Below are 26,866 nucleotides of genomic sequence, written 5' to 3' on the forward strand. Positions count from 1 at the left end.
GTCTGTCTGATCTGCAGAGATGTTTGCTGCTCCATTTTTCTGGGTACTTTGCCTTCATATCCAGTCATTAATGCCATTGTGTTGCTATACTGTGTTTTTTTCCCCTCTTTTTTCGGTCATTTTTATCTTTGTAATCCACTTTTGTTCCTGTTTCTTTGTCAGCTTTGCAATCTCCCTGATTTATACGGCCTCTGCTGCTGCAGCTTTTGTCCCTCTGGCTCTGTGTTTACCGTGTTCTTCAATAACCTCTGCAAAATGCACAACCTTTATTGATATTTCAGAGCTGAGAGGGGAAAAATAGGTGCATAAAATCAGACGGTCCAAATGGCTTTCTTCAGGAGTCTGACCACCATTTTTCAGAGAAATTTGCACCAGAAAGCACCTTGTAATGGTTTCCCTCAAATGGAAAAGCTTTTAGTTTGGCTGAACTCTGTCTCCTTATTATCGCGGCGCTTTTCTTCGCTCTTCCATCCTCGTCGCACGTCTCACCGCCTTCCCTCTCCTTCCAGAAGGAGGAGGTGCCCCGCGTGGCGGGAGTCGTCCTGGAGAACGGAAAGGAGCAGCTGATGTTCGAGATTCCCCTGAACGACAGCGGCTCGGCCGGACTCGGCGTCAGCCTCAAGGGGAACAAGTCCAGGGAGACCAGGGAAGATCTGGGAATCTTCATCAAGTCCATCATCCACGGAGGAGCTGCTTACAAGGTCACATGATGGCACAGCAGCTTGGTGAATGCGGCGTTTCTGCAGGCAGATGACCAGCAAAACGGCATCTGAAAAGCCGTTTGATCCCAAGAAGGAAAGATTCTTTTAGAGAAATGAAAAGGCTGACTCTAATCTAATAAAAGAAAGAGGAAATCACAGTTGATTGTTGGTCAAAATAAATAAATCAACAGGCTGTACTTTGAGGACTGACCTGTGTGAGAGGCAGGAAATGAGGAGTCAGGGTCCGCCTTCGCCAAACGCCCAAAACCTTGAGTTTTGATGCCATAACAGGGAATTGTTTTCCACAGGACGGGCGTCTGAGGATCAACGACCAGCTCGTGGCCGTTAACGGAGAGTCTCTGCTGGGGCGCTCCAATCACGCCGCCATGGAGACGCTGCGGCGGTCCATGTCCCAGGAGGGGAACGTCAGAGGGACCATCCAGCTGGTGGTGCTGAGGACTCCCCAGGTCAGACCAACCCTCAGCCCTTCTGTTTCTGACGCCGCTGACTCTGATCTGGGGACCTGTCACATGACAAATGTAACCATGACAACCGTAAAACAGTAGCCCCAGCTGGCCTTAAAGCCAGGCTGTCTACAGGTCACACGGCTCACAGGTGACCTCATGAAATTCAAGGTCGTGGTCCGCTCGGTGAGCCCCTTTTCTACGCCCATGCACTTCTGCAACACGTAAGGGGGAAGTAGGTGAGACGCAGGCTGTCCTACACATTTACCTTCCCAAAATCCTGCAGACTGAACAAGTCAAGTGCCCCTCAGAGTGTAGTTTGTGTGGACACCCTACAGGCGTCCTACGAGCACTTGCATATCACGTGCACACCCCTTTGTGCAGTCAGTAAGGAGCCATTTCTCACCTGACTAATGACCAGAGTGGTCTAAGGACGCCGGACGTCAAACGGAACTTCCATTATCCTCACTTCACTTACATTTGCCACGTGCACAACAATGGTAAGTTCCGCTTTCACGGCGTCCCTTGAGTAAGTAAACTGCAGACACGCCTGCAGCCGCTCCTCTCCACGGACCGGACAACCCAAAAACCCCTCACGGCTTCTGTGACTGAGGCTTTGGAGGACTCGCTGCTGAAGGTCAGCCAATGTCGGACTCTAACTCAGCGGGCTGGAGTTGAGCTGGTTCTGTGATGTTCCTGATGAAGTGAAGGACGGAGCTTCACCCGTCTGAGGTCCTCTGAAGGCCTGTTAAACAGGAAACCAACTGAGACAACCTCAATTCAATGTTATGTATGCAGCCCAATATTTACAACCAGAGTCGTCTCACTGGGCTTCAAACCGGTAATTGTGTAATAAAAATGAATCAGAAAGAACATGAAGTCATAGAATTCAATAGGTAATGGCTAAACAGACTAAACTAAACTGACCCTCCTTCAGGAGAACTAACTTTAAAGCGGACCACACTTTTTAGAACTTCAAACCATTGGCGGGTCGCTCCTAAAGCTTTCCTGGTTTATTTCTGAGCAGTTTGCCTGTTCTCCTCCCGCCTCTCATCAGCAGCACCAGTGAGCATCCACCGCCAGCCTTTCAGATGTTTCCTCTTTGTCTGAGTTTGTATCAGAGTGTTCAGCTGGATCTTTTCTTAATGTGGGAGAAAAGGCTTTTCATCTCATCTGCTTTTCAGGCGACGCTTTCTCCAGGCTTCTGTGGTCTGTTTGAATAAACCTCCTGCACATGCAGGCAGAGCTGTGCGGCTCAAGTGAGAAGAGGCTTTCAGAGACGAGCCGCTAAAAAAACCTACATATCATTTCCTGCTCAAATGGAGCCTAATGCACCAGCAGATATTTCAATCAGCTCTATAGGAACCACACAGACAACACCTGTTTTATTGACGCGGTCATTCATAATGCAGCAGACGAGTTTCACAGACTTTTTTAAGCAAAATAGAAAAACTTTATTGATCCAAAGCAGAGAAGTTCACCAGTCTGGCAGCTTTACAGCACAAAGAGGTTTTTGGACTCATCACTGTTCTGCTCTTTTGTGTGGAGCCGTTTCCTTTAAAGCAGAGGTCAGTTCTAGGTCACCACTAGATCAGGGGGGTCAAACTCATTTTCACTGAGGGCCACATCAGCATAGCGGTTGTCTTCAAAGGGCCAGATATAACTTATACGTGTAACTAAAAAAATAAAAATAAATGTAACTACTCCTTAATGTTAAATTACTCATTCATTTATTTATTAAAACTAAAACTCATTTATTTATACAAAACTTTGTATGTTTGCTTGTTACTTTAGCATAAATCATTTTAAATTTGATTCTGTCAGGTTATATGGACAGTGTTTAAGTCCTAATGTATAGTTGTCCAATCCCATATTTCAAGTCCAATTCCCCCTAGATATGAATAAATACACACCAATTTTTATTTTGAGAAATTAAAAACTTTTATGCTCTCGTGGGCCACATAAAATGACATGGGGGGCCACATCTGGCCCGCGGTTCTCGAGGTTGACACATGTGCTCTAGAGTAGGCAGTCATCCGATGCACAGCACCAGCGAACCAACACACAGCGTTCCCTCCTTTACTTTTACTTTCTGAACAAACCACCATAGACAAAATCTGGAAAAATTCCATGAAACAGTGAGACCACGAAAAGTGAACTGTGATTCAGCAAAGGACCGATGTTCAATGCATCATTTTTATTGCCTTCACAAATGACATGATGATGATGATGATGATGCACTAGTTTCCTGTATTTAACTTTAGAATCTACCAGGAAGTGTGGACCATACATGGGGGGTCAGGTTAGGGCCGTGTAGATTCCCCTTGGGGCGGGTGTGCAGATCTCTGTGAGTCAAGGGTTTTTCTAACACACAGAGTCAAAAACACACACACACACACAGGAAGCTTTTCCGTCGTCATGGCAATGCTCTGATGGATGTGGATGAAATGGCTTTTTTCTGTTAAAATCCTAAGAAACGATGCTGCGTCCAATAGACACGCCCACTCTGTAACTTGTCCTTCCAGCGGCTCTGCCGACCCGCTCGCAGGGACGAGTGACGCCCCCGCATACTTGAAAAGGAGGGAGGGGTGAAGATGCTTTCCACTCGGGGGGTCATGGGAAATAAGTCTGCCTCGTCTTCCTGAAGGGTGGAGCCTTCAGTCATTCCTGCAGCCGCTGCCCGGATTAAATAAAATGAAATAAAAGCCTTCATGCCTCGCTACTGTGAACCCGTGTTTGGACGCCCGCGTTTTCTTCATGCTAACGAAGGTCTTTTGTCCTCGTTCAGGATCAGCACGAGGCGTCGCCCAATCGCTCCTTTGACAGCTCCTCTGGTCTGTTCGGGTCCATCAGTCCAGTTAAAGGAATGCTCAGTCCCATCACAGACTCCACCCAGTCGCCGTTGGTGACCAACGCCATCTATGCTTCCACCGGTAAGCTCCTCCTACACCGATCTTCATCCCCCCCGCCGGGGTCGAACCTCTAGTCTGCCAGATTATATTTCTACTGTAGCTTTAATCCTGTTCTTACACTGGCCTTAACTCACCAAGCAGCATTCTTCAGCCTTTTCCCTCTGACGCATCATCAGGGTCATTCTGACCCACCTCCATCATCAGGGTCATTCCGACCCACCTCCATCATGAACTCTGTTTTTAACACCAATATAACCATTATAAGGTTTATTTCAATTCAATTTTATTTGTATAGCCCAAATTCACAACAACAGTCGTCTCGATGGGCTTCAAGTCTTAGTTTGAAGTCAGAATGAAGCTCTGGAAGTGAAGTAGAAACAAAGACACATCGGTCAGATCACAGAAACCACTGAGGAGAAAGCAAACAGACGTCATTAGTCCGGTTTCCTCCTCCATTGTGGTTCTCAGCTTCTTCTCTGCTGCTGTTATTCTTTTTGCTCTATTTTAGATCAGTTTAGATTATTTGACCTCATTGGAATAATTCAGTCACGGAACAAACCTTCAGAGGGGCGGGAACAAACCATCAAAGGGGCGAGAACAAACCATCAGAGGGGCGGGAACAAACCATCAAAGGGGCGGGAACAAACCATCAGAGGGGCGGGAACAAACCATCAGAGGGGCGGGAACAAACCATCAAAGGGGCGGGAACAAACCGTCAAAGGGGCGGGGACAAACCATCAGAGGGGCGGGAACAAACCATCAGAGGGGCGGGAACAAACCATCAGAGGGGCGGGAACAAACCATCAGAGGGGCGGGAACAAACCATCAAAGGAGCGGGAACAAACCATCAGAGGGGCGGGAACAAACCATCAGAGGGGCGGGAACAAACCATCAGAGGGGCGGGAACAAACCATCAGAGGGGCGGGAACAAACCATCAAAGGGGCGAGAACAAACCATCAGAGGGGCGGGAACAAACCATCAGAGGGGCGGGAACAAACCATCAGAGGGGCGGAAACAAACCATCAAAGGGGCGGGAACAAACCATCAAAGGGGCGAGAACAAACCATCAGAGGGGCGGAAACAAACCATCAAAGGGGCGGGAACAAACCATCAAAGGGGCGAGAACAAACCATCAAAGGGGCGAGAACAAACCATCAGAGGGGCGGAAACAAACCATCAAAGGGGCGGGAACAAACCATCAAAGGGGCGAGAACAAACCATCAAAGGGGCGGGAACAAACCATCAGAGTGGCGGGAACAAACCATCAAAGGGGCGAGAACAAACCAGCAAAGGGGCGGGAACAAACCATCAGAGGGGCGGGAACAAACCATCAAAGGGGCGTGAACAAACCATCAGAGGGGCGGGAACAAACCATCAAAGGGGCGGGAACAAACCGTCAAAGGGGCGGGAACAAACCATCAGAGGGGCGGGAACAAACCATCAGAGGGGCGGGAACAAACCATCAAAGGAGCGGGAACAAACCATCAGAGGGGCGGGAACAAACCATCAGAGGGGCGGGAACAAACCATCAGAGGGGCGGGAACAAACCATCAGAGGGGCGGGAACAAACCATCAAAGGGGCGAGAACAAACCATCAGAGGGGCGGGAACAAACCATCAGAGGGGCGGGAACAAACCATCAGAGGGGCGGGAACAAACCATCAAAGGGGCGAGAACAAACCATCAGAGGGGCGGAAACAAACCATCAAAGGGGCGGGAACAAACCATCAAAGGGGCGAGAACAAACCATCAAAGGGGCGGGAACAAACCATCAGAGGGGCGGGAACAAACCATCAAAGGGGCGGGAACAAACCATCAGAGGGGCGGGAACAAACCATCAGAGGGGCGGGAACAAACCATCAGAGGGGCGGGAACAAACCATCAGAAGGGATGGAACCCCTCTTATTTTTATTCTCTACCATAAGCAGCATTTATTTTCTACCAGACTGAGTTTTTGTCATGAAGCTCCATCTGCTGCATCCGTTTGGCTCTGAGAGGACAGAGAAGAGACAATAAAAATGTAGAATTTTTCCCCCAGAACCTTTTATTCTGATGCAGTCTTCAGTGTAGGAATGAACGGGTCCGTCCACGCATCAGATGGATTCAGTTCATGTGGAGATCATCACACAGACCAACTCCTCCTCAGGAATTTAAGTAAGAATGCAGAGAATCAAAGAGCCAGAATCCATCATTGGGACAGGTGATAAATGGATGTAGAAACATTAATATTCTGTCAAATGTATATCATCACATCTCTGCATATATGGAACATATTTCACGTCTGAAACAAACCAAAACAACATCCGGATCTTTCATCTCTTCTAGTTCATTAAATGTTAAAACCGCCTTAAAAGTCAGATTGTAAATGTCCTCCTGTCCACACCAGATTTACTGTTAATCTGGATTACAGCGTCCACACTGATACCCTGTCTGTAAAGTTTATGAACCCCCCCTCACTGAAGAAAGCTGAGTGTTGTCTGTTTGCCCTCATTGGGGAGTAACAGGAAGATGAGGTTCCTGATTTTATTGTTCGTGGCGCCATGTGATGACATCATCAAACGCTGACAGTGTTGTAGAAACATGGAAGCAGTTCCTGCTGACAGAACACAGAGGAGGCTCTGAAACATCTGCACCATCTTAGTAAAGGGACTCCAGACCCACGCTCTGATGTCTCCATGAGATCCCAGAGGAGAACCGGATCTGTGGGATCAGCTGTGGGTTCCAGAGGAGCCCCTCCTCCTCCCTGACCCTCATCCCGTCACGGCTTTCTGAAGCTTTACAATCCTGACGGTCATGTATGTTCTCCAACCATCACGTGTAGCACAGAGCGTTGAAACAGGCTGGTCTTTTATTTTCTAGTGCAGTTGTTGTTGAAGGCTGAACACGGAGTCCCTTAAATGTACGCATCATCGCCCTCCACAAACCTGAGGTCTCCACGCATCTTCAGCTACACAACATCCTCTTCCTCACATGTTCAGGTTAGGACAGCTGCATGTATGATGAGGAGACGGATGCTCGCCTCACAGCTGCTGCAGGTTTCAGAAACCGTCCTGCTGGAGAACAGGAGACCAGACCGGACCGTAGAGTTCTGCACGCGCTAACAAACATTGAAGGACTTCCCCTTTATCGCCTCGTCTGCATTCAGACAATAGTGGAGGATGAGAAGGTTTGATGGACGAGTGACGGAGGGATGGAGCTGACAGAAAGGAAAAGCTGAGCTTCTGCTGATCCATCATCCACAACAAACGCCGACTTCAAACAGCCGCAGTCGCACGGAGCAGATTTGCGAGCGTGTGAGGTGAAGCAGGAATGTGTTTTTGACAGCTGGGCTGATGAAGGTGCTGAGGAGGAGGAGGAGGAGGAGGAAGCTGAGAGCGAGGGGAGATAAGGTGATTTATGGGAGATCTGTACGGAGAGATAAACGACAGGCAGGATATCAGATTCAGGAAAGAGAGCTGAAGAAAAATAAAGCAGGTGATTAGTGGGGGGGGGTTCAGACGTCCTCCTCTTGACTCGCAGACGTCTCTGCTTTCAGTTTAACGTGCGCAGACGTGTGCACTTGAAGCGGGGGGACTCCAGAAGATGCTGCTTTGTAAATCAGGTCTGAGAGCTTTTGGGTTGACACTAAGGTTCTCCTTCACGGTTCCTCCACCTCAGCCGGACTTTGTCCCGGAGAACCTCCGGGTTTTTGTCGGGCTTCCTCTGAAGCTGAGGTGTTTGGTTCAGCAGAACCTCAGCAGAGCTTCATGAACGTGGACTGCAGCAGCAGCAGCAGCAGCGTATAGACCAGGCTGTCAGCTTCAGGTCAGGTACACTGATCACGGCCCGTTGGTCCGGTTCTGTTCGGATGGACAGAATTCAGTGGTGAGGACTTCTGCTCATGACGTTCTTCAGAAAGTCACCTCCACGCCTCAGAAACTGTGTTTGTGTTTGCTTCCAAAAGCATGAACACATGCAGGTGTGAGTTCTGTAACCATATGAGAGTGGCCCCTCCCCCCCAGGGTCCAAACAGGAAGTGGTTCCAGGAAGCTAACCTCCCAGAGCCGTCTGTAGAGAAATAAAGAGCGGTTACTCCGTCGTTCTATTGGTCAGACTAAACATTCCTGATCTGATACTTTTATTAATATCTTCTTGTTAATCATTTTTTTTTCTTTATCGCATGTCATTCAAGTTATAAACTGACCAATCAGACGCCTCAATAAAAGTAGGTGGAGTCTGCTGACCCCAATGTTCAAAATGTTTGATTGACAGACTTTGTGTAGCCGCTTTCAAGAGGTAAGGGGTGTGGCCTTCCAGCAAGCTTACTCCTGATTGGTGAGAGTGGTTGTCGTAGAAACGTCCTTGAATAATCGCTGCTTAATGACGGCGTCTGGCTCCAATGTGGCGGCGTCCGTGTGGCGAGAACTGAATTGACTTGGTTGGGTTGGAGCTGGAAGTAAACTGTCTTATGGATGACATCACTCAGTCCAGTTCTCACTTACAGTCGATGGTTGGAGCCCCTCGGATCTTCTGACCCGGAGCTGATGGTGGATCCCAGTGGATCATGGGAATCCACTCAGGATTAGAACTGTGGATTCTTGTTTACACTTTCATTACAGCGGCATTAGAGAAAAGTTGCTGCTTCATTTCTTCATCCTTCATGTTTGTTTGTCTGCCCTTGCCCCGCCCCTTTCCTTCAGGCGAAGGTCGCATCACAGCAGTCTTAAGTCGAAAGTTGCTTTTATTTACTTCATGTTTTCCTTTTTTGCAGTGGCCAATGGGGGCTACTCTGTGCACATGGACGATGAGGACGAGGGGGGGCCACTCAGTCACGGGTTTGACAGCCAGCCCCCCTACCTGCAGGAAAGGTGTGTGAGGATCTTCCTCTGTGATGTCTCTGTTTCCCGCCTGAGTGGGGAACAGTTTAATCTGGATTATCATCGGGTTTTGACGTAATCCTGATTAAACTGAAGTGAAACCTTTGCTGAGGTTCAAGTTTCAGATGTTTCCTGAATGGTTAACGGGTTTCTTCTGAGTCCGTCGCCGCAGCAACAGGAAGTGTGACGTCCACTGTTGGATTTTCTTTCTGCTCAGGAAAAGTTCCTCGACCTCCGGCTCAGCCCAACCACAGTCACCCGCCCAGAACCAGAACCAGAACCAGCAGCAGTTCCATCACATGAAGGCCTCCAAGAGCATGGACCTGGGTACGAGTCAGAGCCAGCGGCCCATCGGTGGGGAGATTTATTTAGTTTGTCTGCCCTGCATGCCGTCCTACTAACCCGCTGCATGCAGACGGGCGCCGGTTCGGTTCCGGTTCAGTGGAACCAGCCGGCTGGTTGCTGGTGGGAGGGACGCGCCGTCAGACGCTGCAGCAGGAAGAGCCTCTTTGTTGGCGGCTTTGATTGGCAGAGCAAATAAGACCATTAGGACCCGGTTCTGACAGATGTCAGGGCGCTGCAGCCTGGCTCCGCCCCCTGCCTGCAGCCCGCCGCTCTCTAAATGCTGATACTCTGAATGTCTGAATATCCCGCTCACCACAGCAGCAGCACTGCTCTCTGGTGCAGTGTCACTCTCCTCAGCCCCGCCCCTCCACTCTACGTCCAGATGTGCACGTGTACGAGCGTGCACGTGTGTGACCATTGAGAGGAGCTTGGTGTCTCCTCCGTTTTCTTCTCTTTTGAGGCTCTGCAGACGCAGCAGCAGCTCGTTTGTCTGCCGAGTCCAGAGGATGGAACCGAGGAAACATGGCAGAAAATAGAGGATTGGGTCCATCAGAACCTCCTGAAGTTCTGATCACATGTTTAATTTAAGCTCATCTGCATGTCCATCAGTGCTTTCAGAGTTTGTCTTTAAAGGACCGGCGGCGGCCCAGCGTGTTCTGATCAGTCCCATCAGAAATCCACTTAACGGACTTGCTGCTCCCTGACGTGGGTCCGAGTGGAGAAGCTGTTGGAGGACAGTTTCATTAAAGCCATCATTCAACATCTGCCTCTGTGGTTAAACCAGAGCGGAGCAGATGGTTTGACTGAAACATCTGAGCTTCTGAACGGACTTTAGATGGATTTAGTTTCTGAAAAGTGTTTTCTTTATTAACTACATTTAATCATTAGAGCTTTTCCTCTTTAAGAGGTTTGCTTGATGTCCAAAGATTAGGAAAGTTTCTTCTTCAAAGTTCAAAAGTGATTTAATTAGAATGAAATTGAATAAAAGAATCAGAAATCTGTTTTTCTTCTGGGAGTTTGGACCTTCTTTCCTTAATGATGTCGTTTCACAAACTCAGCTCATCTTCGGGCATCAGAAGCAAAGACGGTTCTTGAGTTTGAAGCTCGTGTTTGCTGCTGAGGTGAAGGTGAGCCGGACTCATCGTCCAGGTTTAAAGCTTCAGACTCGGAGGCAAAACCCCGTCTGAGCTCACAGGAGAAGGGAGCAGCAGGACGAACGCTGAGGGCAAAGGTCAGCAGGTCAAAGGGACAGGGCGGAAACTGAGGAAGGGAAAGGAGGACAGATGAGAACTGAGGAGCAGAGGGAGAGGAGGGAAGCCAGACGGAGGGAGGAACAGTTGGTGGGGAGGGACGGCCAGAGCAGGAGGTCAAACGCCACGACACTGCTGACCACGGTCTCTGTGTTTCAGTGGAGGACGAGAGCAACGTTGGATCTCTGAGCGGAAACGTCTCAGGTGAGCAAACGCACCGTCACACCCCCCTGATGAGGAGGAGGAGGAGGAGCAGGACTGCTGCTGCTCTTCATCTCTGTCTCTGACGGCTCTCACAAGTCTTCCTTTTACTGCATAAGTGTGACACCCCCCCCCACATACTCAGAGTACCCTGTGAAAAGGAACTTTGGTCATAAGGAACAGCCCCCCCCCCTCCCAAATACATATGACATCACAGTGGGGGGAACCATCAAAAATAATAAATGGGGACAAAATTTCTAATGGGGCTCAAAAGATAAAGTCAAAATGTCCAAACCCAACCAAAACACAGGGTTCGGGGGTTTCCAAAGGAAGTTATTATGGGATGGCCACAGAACTTCTGGCTTGGCAGCCATTCTGTGGCAAAGTTTGACGTTTGCCTTACGTCTGAATTCCTGCCTTAACCCCTAACTGCTAAAAAACGAGATGGTGCGGCGCCATGTAGTGCCCTGATTTAAAAAAGCAATTCAGACACCATCACTACTTTCTCTTTTTCCTTAAACGGCGGATATGACGTCATCAATTTCACCAAGTTAAGATCTAATATGGGCGTTTAGTGAGGATTCTTCTGAAGACAGTGGACCTTTGGTCAATGCGATGTGACTTCCTATCACTGATGAAGGTTTCCAGGATGTGATGTGCAAAACATGAACTGGTCACAAGTCCTTTACCCTCCAGCAGCTGCTGAGCTCCTGCTCATGGAGACATGGACTCAGGCCTTTAGGGGAAATCCTTAGGAAGATTTGCCAGAAGACTTTTAAACTTTGTGGTGAACGAATCACAAGAAACGGCAGACTCTGGAGCTTTGCTTCATTTATTTTGTACTTGTGCTCCTAAATTAGATTTGAAATGTTTCTTAAACATGAAAGGTCTTTGAAATCCTTAAATGTCACTTCTGTAAATCAGTGTATTACACATGTTGTATTGGTAATGTGCGCCTAGTTAACAAAAACCTCTGTTACCAAAGTTCCAGAATTTTACTTTAGCAGATTCTTCTTAAAGTTTTTTTTTTTTTTTTTTTTTTTTTTTTTTTGACTTGTCCTGTCCAACAGCTAGGCAGACAGATGAGAGCTGAGGGCCTCTTGGGTTGGACATATTTTACTTTAACAAGAGGGGTTATTCATCTTCAGACAAACCAAAGGTATGTCTGAATAAACCCCTTTTGTAATTGAGGCCAAACTTTATTAATTTCAAACATGTCTGAAAATCTTTGGTGTTGGACCGGACGGAAAAGGAAAGAGGGGAAGAAGAGAGAGGGATGTCAGAGAGGGGGGGGGGGGTTAGGAGGGTGATAATAGGAGGGGAAGGGGGGTAAGACCATGAAGCAGCATAAAGCAGCAAGTTTACTGGTTGTTAATCATTATGGTAAGGTTCAAATGAAAAAAAAAAAAAAACAAACAAAAAAAAAAGGGCGGAGCCTGTCCACACACACACTCAAATGTTATAAACACACCTGTTAGTTGCAAAAATGTCCACCTGTCGACATGTACACAAAACAGATAGTGTTCACACGCATACTTATGCCTTAAAACCAACTAGTGTGAAATATTTCAGTCATTCAGTCTGTTGAGCTAACACCTGTGCCCAGGTGAGTGTTTATGTTCTTCTAAAATGGATGGTGGAACGTGAAAAGAAGGAGGGAGAGTGCCCAGCCATCCCCACCCCAAGACCCCCACCGCACCAGCAGCGGCAGCCGGAATCCCCCCAACGCCACACGGGAACCGGCAGGGAACAACCGCCGCCCGGGCGACCAAGCCCGCCACCCAGGCCAGGGCCAGCAGGGCCGCCGCAAGGCACCCAGAGCCAGAGAGCAGGGAGGCACGGAGGGAAAGAGGGCGCCGCCCCAGCCCAACCAGGAGAGCAGCCCCCCCGCCGCGCCGGGAGAACCCAACGCAGGGCCCCACCGGAGAAGGACGCCCACAGCCCCAGACGAGCACCCCACCACCACCCAGGAGTTCCGGGCATCCCCCCGCCCCAACCCCAGGTACGAGCCAGGACCCCCCAAGGGAGACCCACTCCGCACTCCAGGCAGCCACCCGCCCGGCCCACGGTTGGTCCAGGGAGGAGCGAGGCAGGGGCCCGCCGCCCCCGCCCAGAAGGGGGGAACCCCGGGGAAAAAAGAGGGCCCACAAGGGGTGTTGTAAATATGGCCCGACCAGGCTCGGCCACAGTTGGAAATTTGGCGGGGCCCAGCACTCAGGAGCAAGGACCAGAACCCACCCCCCAGGGACACGAACACCCCCGGCTCAGATGTAATGTGAACCCCCCCACCGCGCGGAGAGAGCACCGCCGGGCCCAGGAGGCCAGCACCCCGGGGACACAGCCGCCGTTGCAAAGGGGCCCGTACCCCCCACCAGGGAAGAGGCAGGGGACAGATGGTCCTAGGTCCCACCTTCCTTGCAAAATGTGTGTGCGTGTATGTGTGTTTGAGAGAGTGTGTGTGTGCATGTGTTTATGTTGGGATGTATATATTGAGGGGGGAGGGGTGTGTGTACTAAGGGGGGTGCGGTTAAAATTGGCGGGTAGGGCACTAAGGGGACGTCTCCTGATTACTCACAGTGACGTCCCCTCACCCTCCCCACCAAGGGGCCCTAAATGTCTAAGGTGCGGTTAAAATTGGCGGGTAGGGTGCTAGGAGGACATCCGCTGCTTGCTGGCAGTGATGTCCAAGCACCCCCCCTACCAAGGGCCCTACATGTCTAAGGTGCAAATAAAACCGAAAGAGGGGGGGCCCACTCCATACGGCAACCACAGGAGGGGGGTCACTGCCTAGTAAACCCCCCCCCCAGGCTCATCGCAGGCTAAGCCCCCCACCCCCTCACCCTATTATGAGGTTATATGAGGAAGGGGGTAAGTTGGGGACAGATGATAGACTGTCCCCCGGTGGTCAAACAGCCGTCCCCCGCCCCCCCCCAGCAAGGGGGCCAGGCCCACCCAGCCCCGGGGCCCCACCCCCGGAGGCGCAGACACCCCAGGCCCAGCACCACCACCCCCACACAGAGAGAGGGGAGCCAGAAAGCGCCGGCCCCCCCCGGAGCAAGCCCAGGTCCCCACCCCCAAACGCCGGCCCTAGAAGAGCTCTGGTCAGGCCTCGACGGGACCGAGGCAGCCAACCGGCCGGGGAAACCGCCGATGGCCTCAGCGGAGACCCCGACCCGTCAACCCCCCCTGCCCCGTACCAATAGTGCCCCCCCCCCCCCTCCCCCAGAATGCCCCCCCACAGGACAGGGCCGACAAGACCCCCACCCCACCCCACCCCCAGACCCCGCAGCCGAAGCGGATGACACCCAGAGCGACCGGGGGCCCCAAGAGGGTTGTCCCGTCCCGCCCCAGAGCCAGGGAAGGGCCGATCCCAGCCCCAGGTGTAGACGGGAAGCCCATCCAGCGCCGCTGGGCCCCCCCCCCCCGAGCAGCGCCCCCCGCCAACCCCCCCCAGCACAGGCAAAGGGACCACCCCCCCAAGCCAAGCCAGACCACCACCCCACCCCCCACCACGCACCCCCACACCCAAGCCCAGAGGACCACGCAGCGCCCCAGGCCGCCCCACCCAGGCGCCGGACCCGACCCCCCGACCAACGGAGCCCCCACCACCCCCGGCCAGGCACCGGAAGCCCCGACCCCCACCCCGGCCCACGGCAGAAGGGCAAGGAGCAGCGACGACCATGCCCCCCCCACCCCCTAAGTCACGGAGTTAGCTATGGGAGACCAGAGAGACCGAATTCTTTCAAAGTTACTTGAACTTTGGGCTGACATTTTTTCCAAGCTGATATGATCAAGCAGCAGATTTCTGTGTTGACTTATATTTATATTTTTTTTGCTTTTCCAATTTATTAAAATAGTTTTTTTAGCAATGCAAAGAGTTATGAAAATGATAGATGCTAATCCTCCTTCTACATCGATGGCACTCATGTCACCAAGCACACAAAGTGACGGTGAAGCTGTGATTGAAACCTTAAGCCAGACTGATAGATCGGCACATACCTGCTGCCAGAGAGCCTGGACAGGCGTGCAGAACCATAGTGCATGCATGTAATTGTCGGGTAGATTACTGTCACAGTGCTGACAAATGTCTGAGTTACTGAGACCCATCTTGAACATCCTCTGTCCAGTGTAGTAAATTCTGTGAAGAGTTTTGAAATGGATTAGCTGCAGATTTGGATTTTTTGTCATTTTAAAGGTGTTTAGACAAAGTTCTGACCAAAAACTTTCATCTGTGCTGATGCTCAAATCCGCATCCCATTTTGTTGTCGGAAGTGAAATATTGTTATCTAAATTACATAAAAGTTTGTATATTTTGGAGAGAGTTTTATTCATTGAGAAATTGATCAGAGTGGTAACTACATCTGGTAGCTTTAAATCGTTGTCTCTGTATTTAAACTTTTTAGTAATAATTGATTTAAGTTGCTGATATTCCAAGAAGTTATATATTCCGTGTTTGTCTTGAAGTTCCTGGGGAGTTATGAATCTTCTATTAATAATTATGTGCTCTAGTTGTTTTATGCCCCCTGCTTGCCAAGCTGGGAAGTGGATAATTTTTTTGTTTATGAGGATGTCTGGGTTGTTCCAGATGGGTGTCATTTTGCACGGTTGAATTGATGATTTTGATATTTTGAGAAATTCCCACCAGGCTGTTAAAGTGGCATTTATATTAATACTTTTGAAACAATCCTGTCTTTTAACTATTTGACTAATAAATGGAAGATCTGACAGGTTGATCTTTCCACATAACGCCTGTTCCAAGTCTAACCATGAGTTGGTTTCTGGATTATTTTTTAACCATTTTAAGATGTATTGTAATCTATTTGCAAGAAAGTAATTGTGGAAGTTAGGTAATTCTAATCCTCCACAGCTTTTTGCAGATTTTAAAGTTTTTAGACTAATTCTTGCAGGTTTATTGTTCCATAGAAAGCTTGATATGGATGAGTCTAATGTTTTGAACCATTTTAATGGCGGTTGTGTGGGAATCATTGAGAAGAGATAATTAACTTTGGGTAAGATTTTCATTTTAACCGTGGCTACCTTGCCCATAAGGGACAAAGGCAGGTTGGTCCAGCGTGTTAGATCGTCCTGTATGTTTTTCAGTAATGGGGTGTAGTTTAGCAGCACCAGTTCTGATATTTTGGGGGAAAAATAAATACCTAGATATTTTATATTGCCTGATTTAACTGGTATTGTGAGTCCTTGCTCCGCGTTACTGTTCAGTGGTAATAAAACAGATTTATTCCAATTAATGGAATAGTCTGATATAGAAGAGAATTCATTAATGATTGTTGCCGTTTCATTTACAGAATGTATATTACTTAAAAACAGTAATATGTCATCTGCATAGAGACTAATTTTATGATGGCTGTGTTTGGTTTTAATTCCTTTAATACTCTCATTCTGTCTTATTGCTGCAGCTAGAGGCTCGATAAATATTGCAAAAAAAGAAGGGGGAGAGTGGGCAACCCTGTCTAGTTCCTCTTCCAAGAAAAAACCTGTTGGAAGTCTGTTTATTAGTTCTAACTGATGCATTGGGGTTGTGATATAATATTTTGATCCAATTGATGAATGATTCTCCAAACCCAAACTTATGGAGGGCAGCAATGAGGAACTTCCAGTTTACTCTATCAAAGGCTTTTTCAGCATCCAGTGATAGTATAGTCATTTCCTGGTTTTTGATGGTGGCAAAGTCTATTATGTTAACGAGTCTGCGGACATTGTCATCCGAGTGTCTGCCTTTGATGAATCCAGTTTGATCAAAGTCAATTATGTGAGGAGTGACTTTTTCTATTCTCTGTGCTAGTGCTTTGCAGATAATTTTTACATCTGCATTAATTAAAGAAATGGGGCGATAGCTTGAAGGACTCATGGGGTCTTTGTCTGGTTTTAGAAGAAGGATAATGTTGGCAGAGTTCATGTTAGGTGGTAGAGATTGGCTTTCATTGATAAATTTTACCGTTTTATAAAACGTTGGTGCCAGTTGTTCCCAGAATTCCTTATAAAACTCTGCAGGAAAGCCGTCAGGCCCTGGTGCTTTACCATTAGGCATAAGTGACAGAGCTTCATGAAGCTCAGACAACGAGAGCGGAGAGTCTAAATTTGTGATTTGATCTTCGTTTAACTTGGGCAGGTTTATATTGTTGAGAAATGAGTTGATGCTTTGTTCTGATGGATTGATCTGTGGAGTGTATAAGTTTTGATAAAAGTCTTTAAACGCATTATTAATTTTTACCGGGTCATGGGTGACATTCCCTGTTTGGTCCATAATCGAAGTGATTGTTGATTTTTCTTTATTAATTTTAAGCTGATTAGCTAGAAATTTGCCAGATTTATTTGAGTTTTCATATCTTTCCAGTCGAAGCCTTTGTATCTGGAATTGTGTTTGTTTATTGATGATGTCATTTAACTGCAGCTTTAAATTTTTCAGGTCGCCCAGTATGTGTTCCTGTGCAGAACCAGCATAAGCAGTCTCCAGAGTTTTTATTTTATTTCCTAATTCTAATAAATCTGCTTTCTCCTTGCGTTTTTTATGCGTTGAATAAGAGATGATTTTCCCTCTCATGACTGCTTTTGCTGCTTCCCAAAGAATACTTGGTGATATTTCAGAAGTATCGTTGAATTCTAAGAAGGTTGCCCACTCTTTTTTAAAGAATTCAATAAATTCCTGGTCTTTTAACAGAGACGTATTAAACCTCCAGGTTGAACCCGAGGGTCTGGGTACTTCCCTTGAAATAGTAACAGAAACTGGTGCATGGTCACTGATAATAATTGGATGAATGTTGGAACTTTTAATTTCTTTCAAAAGGGAGTTACTGACTAATAAATAATCTAAACGAGATTGTGAATGGTGAACTGGAGAAAAAAAGGTGAACCCCTTAGTGCTTGGATGACATGAGCGCCAAGCGTCGCAGAGACCCAAATCATTCATGTACTGCTTTAGAATACTTGCAGACTGCCATGTACGCTGGTTTGCTGCTGTGCTGAGTCTGTCAAGTTCAGGGTCCAAAACAAGGTTGACGTCTCCTCCTATAATGATTGTGGAGTCAGAGTGAACTGAGAGTGAGGTGAAGAATCTGTGAAAGAAGGAAGAGTCGTCAGCATTAGGGCCATATATGCTTGCTATGCAAAAGTCCTTATTCTGAATGGATATATTAATGATTACAAATCTGCCTTCTGGGTCAGTAACTGTATCCTTATGAGTAAATGTAACATTTTTATTAATCAAAACTGCAACCCCTCTTTGTTTGGAGTTGAAACTTGCAGAATACATAACTGGATACTGGGAACAGCACAGGAGTTGACCAGCTGATAATGATAAATGGGTCTCCTGCAGCAGAGCTATATCTGCTTTAAGATCATCCAGGTGATTTAACACTTTCAATCTCTTTGGCCCAGAACCAAGTCCACGCACATTCCAGCTAACGATGTTAAGACTGCTCATAGCTGTTCTAACCGGGAGAGTGCAAGGCTAAATAGTGCGTGTGCCCGTCCGTGTGCGCGTGCCCGCTGTGCGTACCTGCTACACTGACAAGCGCTATGCGTTGTGGGTGAACGTGTCTTGGCTATGAGCTGCATGTTGCGTGCGTCCTGTGTGAGCCTAAGTGAGGTTTTTGCAGTTTATCAACGTGTGTGTGCGGGATCGCGTGTGCATGCTCTTATGCGCGCTAGTATGCGCGCGCGCCCGTTCCGTGCATAAATAAATACTCACCGTGGTTGCGTTGACTTTACCTGATTCACATATGAGGACATGGGAAGGGGGGGGGACAAGAGAAAAGAGAGAGGGAAAGAGAAAGAACAAAAAACAAAAACAACGAAACAACAACAGAAACATGAATGTGAGAGAAAGAAAAAACACTTTCCCTGAGAGGTGTGGATTATTGATGATCCGATTATTTCCTAGTTAAATAAGTTTGCGGGTTTCTTCTGGGCAGCGCAGATGTCAGTGCGCCTCTGAAAGCCTTCAGCACAGCCAGGGTGTTACCTCTGGGTCCCGGAACAGCTTGCCGTTCACAAAAAGTTTATCAACAGCAACCACCGCGCGTGCTCCAGCAGACAGGTGCTTCCTCCTCAGCGGGAAGAGGATTTTCCGCCGGCGGAGGATCTCGCCTGGAAACTGATCATTCACGCTGTAATGTGTGTCTTTCAGCTCGCGCCCTCTGCTTTTTACCTGCATCTTTTGTTTATAATGTTCAAATTTAGCAACAATAGGACGGGGACGCTGATTGTCCGGCCTTTTTCCTCCGAGCCGGTGAACCCTGTGGAAGGAGATCTTCTGGACTTCTTCCTTGGGGAGTTTCAGGTGGACCTCTATAAAGGACTTAACAATGTTCTCCGGGACTTCCCCTGCCTCTTCTGGAATCCCTGCGAACACTAGATTGTCCCTCATGCTCCTCGCCTGAAGATCCAGGAGGGTTTCCTTAATGGATCGGTTTTCCTCAGAGAGACGGGCGGTGTCGTGGCCCAAGATCTTCACGGTCTCTCTGAGGGCCTGGTTCTCCGCTGCGAGCTCCTGCACCTGCTGTTGGCTGAACTCCAGAGACTCTCGCAGACCTTGGAATTCCTTATGGAGGATCTCCAGCAGATTTAAACGGCAATCAAGGCTGGAGAGCCTTTTATCAATTGAATCCAGGATGTCACTCATGTTGCTGCCTGGGGAGGAGGCGGCCCCCGGGGAGTCTTCGGGACGGTTGCGTTTGGTGGACGGAGTGGCGGTGTTGGATTTCTTCATGAGGCAGGTATTGAAACACTCGTCGATGTAATTCTCCAGATCCTCCAGATCCTCCAGGTCATCCAGGTCATCCAGGCTGGCAAATGCTTGACAAACTTTTTCAGATTTTTATTTTTTAAACTTTCTGGATTATTTAAATATGGCGGTGTAATTAAATAAATCAAAAATGTTTGTTCACAACTTACGCGCCGCCAAGTAAACTCACCACACTCCTCTCGTCGGCTCTCGCGATACTACAGCATCACGTGTCCTCCTTCTTAAAGTTACACGGACCTGTTCATCACACGCAGGTGACCAAAAAATAAAATGGTTGCTATGGAGATAAAACAAAGAGAAAAGCCGCATTTTGAAAAAATGAAGAGTTAGACCAAGATGGGAGGGGAAGAGTGAGGGGCCGCTCTGCCGTGGAGGACGGGTCAAAGGGGGGGCGGATAACACCTATGGGCCATATAGCTCCACTCTGGCTTTAACTGGTGTCAAACCTGCAGCTCCTTCCCCCGTCATGTGATCACGGTGGATGTCTGCGTGCAGCGAAGAGCAGCTGGAAGAAACGAGGACGTGAAATGCTCCTGTCGGAGGTGGAGTGAAGGGGGCGCCCCCCACCTGCATGGAGGTTCCTGCTTTTATCTCAGAAACCTGCAAACATCTTAGCAAAGGGCTCAGCCCAAACTTTCCTCTCTGCTTTGAAGTCGCCCTGCTTTCATTTGCAGGTACTTGAGGATGAGAGCGTTCTTCATTCGTCTGTCTGCAGCCTCGCCATCAGCCTCACTCTAATCCAGTGCTTCTCAAATAGTGGGGCGCGCCCCCAGGGGGGGGCACGAAGCGATGCCAGGGGGGGCGCGCGGTGGTGGCGGTTTTAGGCACAGGTTTGTCCGGTGCGCAAATTTAACGTGGGGGCAGCGGTGACAGCGGCTCAGTGCTTGGAAAATAATCTGGTCCACTATTCGGTTCCTATTGTCTGTTCTGTCTGTCCGCGGCTGCGCGAGTGAGAACGAAAGGGGAGGGGTGGTGTGGGCCCTGTCTGCCAGGGGAATCGGGGCACGCGGACCACTGCTACCGCTGCCTGTTGCCCAAGATCACCGCTGCCCTTAGATTCCTAAGCTCATGCTAACAATGTCATTCTTTATGAACTATTGTAGACATTTTGATGACGTGTCTTTATTTTCCATCCATGTTTTCTTTGTCTGCCTGTGGTTTAGTTAGTGTCAGACAGACATAAAGACAGCAGGTAATGCAGGAAAACAGCTGCACTTTTATGAGATCAGAAATAAACAATCCGTCATTTAGAAAAAAAAAATCAGCACGTTTTTACCTATTTCTTCAGACTAAAAACGTTAAATATATTGGTGCTGCTGTGTTAATGTTTCAGATCAATTTAGATTTAATATTATTTATTGATTGAATTATTTTTTTCAGCATCAAATGGTTCAGTTGGTCAAAATGTTTCTAGTTTAAATAAGGAATGACAGATTTTTTTTATTTCAGGTACTTTCAGCTTCTTTTCTGTTTTAGACTAGAACAGGGTTTCTGTGGCTAAATAAAGTTAATATTTGTTGAAAGTGGATTTATTTTGCTTTTTTCTTTTGTTAGTGTTAAAAGATACAATTTTAGGTATACAAATTTTATAGATACTGACCTGATGTATTGTCACCGCGCGAGTGTGTCTGTGTGTGTGTGGGGGGGGGGTTAAGGGGGGGGGGGGGGGTCAGGGGGGGCGCGAAACATTTTCTTTTCCTAGGGGGGGCCTGGCAAAAAATAATTGAGAAGCACTGCTCTAATCAGACTCGCAGAGATGCACTGGGGGGGTGAAACCTCAGAAACGCCTTCATCCTGAGGTTCTGTATTCCTCAGCTCCTCTTCTGTCTGGAAGCTGTTCTTGTGGTTTGTAGAGCGTCTACAGCAGCACCAGCAGCCTTTTCTGCTTAACAACAGTTAATGCACAAAGACTTCTGGGAGTTTCACTTTTTCCTTGGAAATGTTCTTATTTGATTTTAGGTTTCTCTGGCTGCAGTTGTGGAAACCCGCTCAAAGATTGTGTGTTTTTGTGCGACGTCGTGTGAGAAATAAAAAGTCTTTAAAACATCAGCGCTGCTGGGAAATCCATCTTCCTGACAGATGAAGTCGGCGTGTTTTTGGAAACTCCTTTGTTCCAGTAATAACTGTTTGAGGAAAACCCGTGGAGTGTCTGCGTGCCGACATGAAGCCTGTCTGGAAACACGCAGCTTCGCAGTCGAATGCGTGCAGACAGAAAGTGCTGAGCGGGCGTAAAGTCCCGGCTGCAGCGGCTCTGCTGGAGAACCTGTCGGGCTGTGAGAGGAGGCTCGTGCTCCGTCTCACCTGCAGGCGGGACATGCCGTGTTCGTTTGAGGCGGCCGCAGCCTCCAAAGCAGCAAACGGGTCTGAAAGTGCAGCTTTTGTTCCTCCGTCAGCCTCTTCCATGTTTCTGTGCCAACGCCATTCAGGCTTAGAGGCTGGCAAACAGGCAGAGGAGCTTAGAACGGACGGTGCCGCTCATCCCTGTGTGTGTGCACGTGCGTGCACGTCAGCGCCTGTGATGCTGAGGGACGCTGGTGCAGCCTTTCCACTGAATCCCAGCCGTACTCTGAAAGGCGTCAGGCGTTTTGGCAGCGCCTCATGTCGCCGCCGGCCTTCTCTGGGGCTTTAGCTCCTTTTCTCCTCCTCCCTTTTCTTCCTCCGGCGCTCGCTGGCCCTCCTGAACGCCGCCTCGTTAGGCCGATGCGTATCGATGGATACATTTGTTCAGGCAGAGACGCAACAGGATGCTGCCACACATCAGCACAGAGCTGTCATTAGACAAAGAACTCCTGCAGTGGAAGCCCCGCCTCCTACTGCTTTCTGGATCACAGATCTGGCTTTTTTGGCGGGGGGAGTGGACACTCTTCTCTGTATTGAATGACCTCTGACCCCCCTCCATCTCCTCCAGTAAGCCAATAAAGGTGAGCAGTAATCAGGAGATGGTGGAGCTGTCGCTCCTGGCTGGAGGGGCCATTCATCTCCCTCAGGTTCAGACAGCCGTCACTGACATGAGCCTCTGTTCCATCATGTCAGGCTGTTTGTTTCAGTTTGTTCTGTGTCACAACATTTCACTTACTGAGCAGAAACGAATAGAAGACATTCCTTCAGGCTTTTTAAGTCCACGTCTCTGTCAAATCACTGCATCTTCCTGCAGAAATCAGTCAAAATCTGAGAAGTTTCTGAGCCTTTTCTGCTTCTTTCAGGCTGGAAAAGCTCTGCACTGCAGCCAAAACCCATCAGCCCTCATTCTACTCTGATTCCACCGAGATGCATTTACTAAAATCCTTCTTCTGATTGAAATGATTTAAATCCAGCAGCATCTTTTTTCTCTTTAGGGAGAGGAGTTTTTTCTGAACTGAACATCAGATCAGTGATGCTCACTTTGTTGTGTCTTTATGACTGAAATAGATTAAAGCAGTCAGTGGCGTTGCATGACCTTCCCGCAGACACGCCCTCATTTTCCCCCTCCTGGTCAGAGCTGCAGAAAAAAACACTTTTCTAAATGTTTTCTTTTCTCCATAGCAACCATTTTAGTTTTGGGTTGCACCGGGGTGACGAACACGTCTATGTGACTTTGGGAGAATTTGACAAAAGTAACATTTTAGATTTCCTTGGCAACAGACGTTTTTTATTTGTTAACCACGCCCACATTCCGAGTATGTTCATATCATGTCATATCGTTTCGTTCAGACTGAGTCAAAATTACATTTACATACTCGCCACGCTAACGCCGTTCAAAATCTACAACTTCTAATTTCAACATTTTTCCCAAACAGCTTCCCAATGATGCTGGAAAAGTTAGATGCATCAAATTCAATTTCACGGAGTCTATTCAATCTATTCAATTTCAATTCAGATTCAATTTGTAGCTGCTGTTAAAGGGGATTTTTTTGGGGGGGAATTCAAGATGGTGGCCTCTTCCCAAGGTCAAAGGTCAGCAAAACTTTGGTTGTGTCTATAGAGTTAACCTGGTGGCGTGTAATTTTGTAAAAACGTCGCTCGAACAAACGTTTTCGTTTCCCATTTTGTGGGAAAATCCCCAAACTTTGTCACAAAATAGCCGCTAAGCTGTAGAACCTGTGGCCATCCCATAATAATTCGGCAGGTTTTTTGGCCGACGCCGCAGCTCAGAGCTTGATGGCGGTAGGCCTGCAGGTCTTGTAGCTGCAGCTCTGTGCTGATGGTTCCTAAACCTCTTTAAAGCCGTCCTCCTGTTTGCGGGTTTCAATCTTCTCTTTCATTCCTGTGATTCTTCTCAGCTCTTCATTGCTCCGCCGTAGCGTTTTCTCGGCCGCGTGGTCCATCCATCTCCATCAGACGGTTTTGTTCCCTCCGTGCTCTAAAAGCAGCTTAATTCTATCATCTGACAGCCGGACGGCGGTAATTACATTTATGACACAAATCCTGCAACTCGCAGCAGAAACTGCGGGACAGAGTGCAGCGTTTGAAGGGGTGGATGCTCCTCGCTCTGCACGAATCCTTCAGCATCAGCGAGAACGTCTGCTGACCTTCAGCTCACCTTTGGAGCCAAGCTGTTAGGCTGGTGGAGAAAAGGTTGGTGTGAGGAAACGGCATGGAGGAGGAGGAGTTTGCGTCAGACGCAGCTCTAATCCTGACTGTTTGGGACTCTGAGCGACCAATGAGAACAAGTGGAGGACCCTTCTCCTTTGACTAGAAGATTTCTTGTTTATCTCTAGGCTTTAGCGGCTGGAGGGCTGGGAAACCAGGGTTTGATTCCCAGGGGGTGCAATGAGCTGAATCCAGTGTGGGTCACTGGGCAAGACCCTTCGTTCTACGGCCTAACTATGTAGCCGCAGCTCTACACCTAGCCTGGGTCTTCCTGTGCCGGCCCCCAGCCCAGATAAGATGCAGGATTGGGGCAAAAACTGACCCCCTTCAAGGGTTGCCAAATCCTGAAGGAACATGCAGAAAGGTGAACTCTTCTGTCCAGGCGTTGAGCCGAGGGGACAGAGTTCTGCTCCTGGCAGGTGTGACACGTCATTCACAACCTGCCTGCACTAAACTCACCAGAAGCTAGTGATATGGTGGAAAAACGTGGTGGATGTGGCAGACAGTTTATTTTTGGGACAGGGAGGTGATTGTATTGGACACCCCCCCATGTAGTGTTTTCCACATAACCATCTCACTGCGTTCAGTGAACCTCAATTATTGGAGCCAAAGCCAAAAGATCCTAACAGAAAACCCTTTTCAATGTGGCATCAATGCTAACGTTCTGTGGTGGAGTCATTCCAAGTTCATCATTCAAACAGCCGTGAACAGACGAGCAGCACCACCTGACCACAGCGCCTTCCCGTTGGTGGTAGACAGTCAGGAGTTGCAGGTGAACTTGGTGAGTCTCAAAGTATCATCAGCAGACTCGCATCAAGACTCAGAACTACTGTCAGAGTTTGTGACCGACCCAGGAGTGGAGCCCCCCCAGTGACAGACCACAACCATGACCAGAACCTAAGCACCTCTGACCTCAGACGTGGTTCAGCAAACGCCCCACAGCTGCAGGCCCGTTTACCAGATGTGAGGGGTACTAGGGTTTCCAGCCAACTGACTCCACCCCTTCGACTGGAATGACGGACAGGTGGCTCCACCCGCACCAGGACACCACCGTTTGCAGAGAAGACCCTGTGACCTGGACGATGCAGCAACGGTCCAGCGTCCTGTTCACCGATGAGTGTCGGGTCGCCATGCACAGAAGTGATGGTCGTCAGCGTTGCTGGAGTAGGCGGGTGAGCGATACGCCGAGGTCTACATGGTTTCCATGGTTCTTTGGTGGAGGAGGAGCAACAGTCTGGACAGGCATCACCAGTCAGAGGAAGACCCATTTGGTTCTTGTAGACGGTCCAGTCCGTTCTTACCTCTGAGACATCAAGGAAGTGTCATCATCTCCTAATTCAACCAGCACACCCCATACTGATGAAGGTCTGTGGTTATAGGGGGGATGAAACAAACGGGAACCACGACTCAGCAGTTTTGTTTGGTCTGTACTGACAGTGTGACGGTGCAGAACTTTTCTACCAGCGTTTCCACGGTTTGTTTCTCTGCTTCCCCTGTCTGAATCGGTCTGCAGGTAGTGGTCTTCATCAGGGTTCTGTCTTTGGATTTTGCTGAACAGAAGCAGAAACTTTTTTCCTGAAACTGAAAGAAGCTCCAGCGATTTTTCTACGAGTCGGTGGCGGTCCGGGAGACAGCGCCCGCCTTTGGAGGGTTTTATCTGCTCAGCTTTATTAGGACGCTGCAGCATCGCTGCTGGACTGCCTCTGCACGTACTAATCACATCGCACTTTGATGTTTAATAATTCAGCTCGGCGTGTCTCTGGATGCCATGTGGGCAGCGTTTATGGAGGAGGATCTCACGTTCGGAGGCCGCCGTCCGTCTCCTCCGCTGGCAGGGCGCTTGCATTATGCATCCTTTCACTGCATCTTATTACCGTGGCTCTGTGTGTGTTTGCTTAATGGTTGTTTAAAGAGATGTGGAAGTCACATCAGCCCCCCCATCTACACACACACACACACACACACACACCCACACACACATGGGCAGAGGTGTGTATTGGGAATCATTAGCTAAAGTGATGCAAGTTTAGCCATCATGAATCAAAGTGGCATCATATCGACAAGCCAGAGCCAGCCAGGAATCTGAAATGTGTGTGTGTGTGTGTGTGTGTGTGCATGTGTGCACGTGTGGAAGGATTACTTGTATTTTGAGCTGGCAGCGGGCCCGGCCCTACGCTCTTCCTCCTCATTTTTCTCTGTCCTCCTCCCTGCCTCCTGGGTTTTTCCTGCTGATTTTCCCTGCAGGAAATTTAATTTGCTTTCTGCCTGTCGCTGACCCCCCCCCCCCCCCCCCCCCCAAGCCCCCGGTCTTGGCCACCATCAGTGTCTTCCTAGCTTACGGTGGCCTGCAGTGACGGACACAGCCGTCCATTCTCTTTGGTTTTGTAAAAGCAGAAGCCGTCAGGAGTGAAACGTCCCAGCAGCTCTGGTGGTTCAGCCCCCCCAGCCCCCAAACCCCCCAGCAGCCATCATGCTGTTAGCTTGCAGCTTTTTCCATCAGCAGAGCAACAGTTGTTCTGGGGGGGGCTGAAACTGTCAGCTTGACTTAGGCGAATCCTCAGGTCTAAGATAACATCTCCATCATTCTCCTGTTAGACCCCCCCCCCCCTCTAATGTTGTCACTTTGATGGATGGGAGGGGGGGTAAAGTGAAACAGATTTCACATCCATCACTGCATAAAGAAGAACAAAGTTCTTTTTTTTGTCCCTCCAGTGTTTTTCAATTTTGTTCTCCAGAAGGTTTTCACCCAATTTGAGGACATTAGCCTCCTCCATTTGTTTAAGCTCTACGTTAGCCTTATCTGT

The 26,866-nt window shown here is 48.7% G+C and overlaps 1 protein-coding gene across 9 annotated transcripts in view; it reads left to right on the forward strand.

Moving 5' to 3' along the window:
• The window catches only part of pard3bb (par-3 family cell polarity regulator beta b), a 186,282-nt gene that overhangs the window by 70,650 nt on the left and 88,766 nt on the right, over window positions 1-26,866 (forward strand). For 7 of the 9 annotated variants that reach the window (XM_078939220.1, XM_078939221.1, XM_078939225.1 and 4 more), the window contains 6 exons: window positions 510-701; window positions 1,010-1,168; window positions 3,954-4,098; window positions 8,828-8,924; window positions 9,151-9,287; window positions 10,688-10,732. In XM_078939220.1, coding sequence (XP_078795346.1) covers window positions 510-701; window positions 1,010-1,168; window positions 3,954-4,098; window positions 8,828-8,924; window positions 9,151-9,287; window positions 10,688-10,732 — 775 coding nt within the window. The remainder of the gene's footprint in view (window positions 1-509; window positions 702-1,009; window positions 1,169-3,953; window positions 4,099-8,827; window positions 8,925-9,150; window positions 9,288-10,687; window positions 10,733-26,866) is intronic. The other 2 variants (XM_078939222.1, XM_078939223.1) reach the window with 1 other exon arrangement.

The sequence above is a fragment of the Oryzias latipes genome, chromosome 21 (genome assembly GCF_053564925.1).
Source record: "Oryzias latipes strain Hd-rR chromosome 21, Olatipes_Hd-rR_3.1".
In the NCBI taxonomy this organism is placed as follows: Eukaryota; Metazoa; Chordata; class Actinopteri; order Beloniformes; family Adrianichthyidae; genus Oryzias; species Oryzias latipes.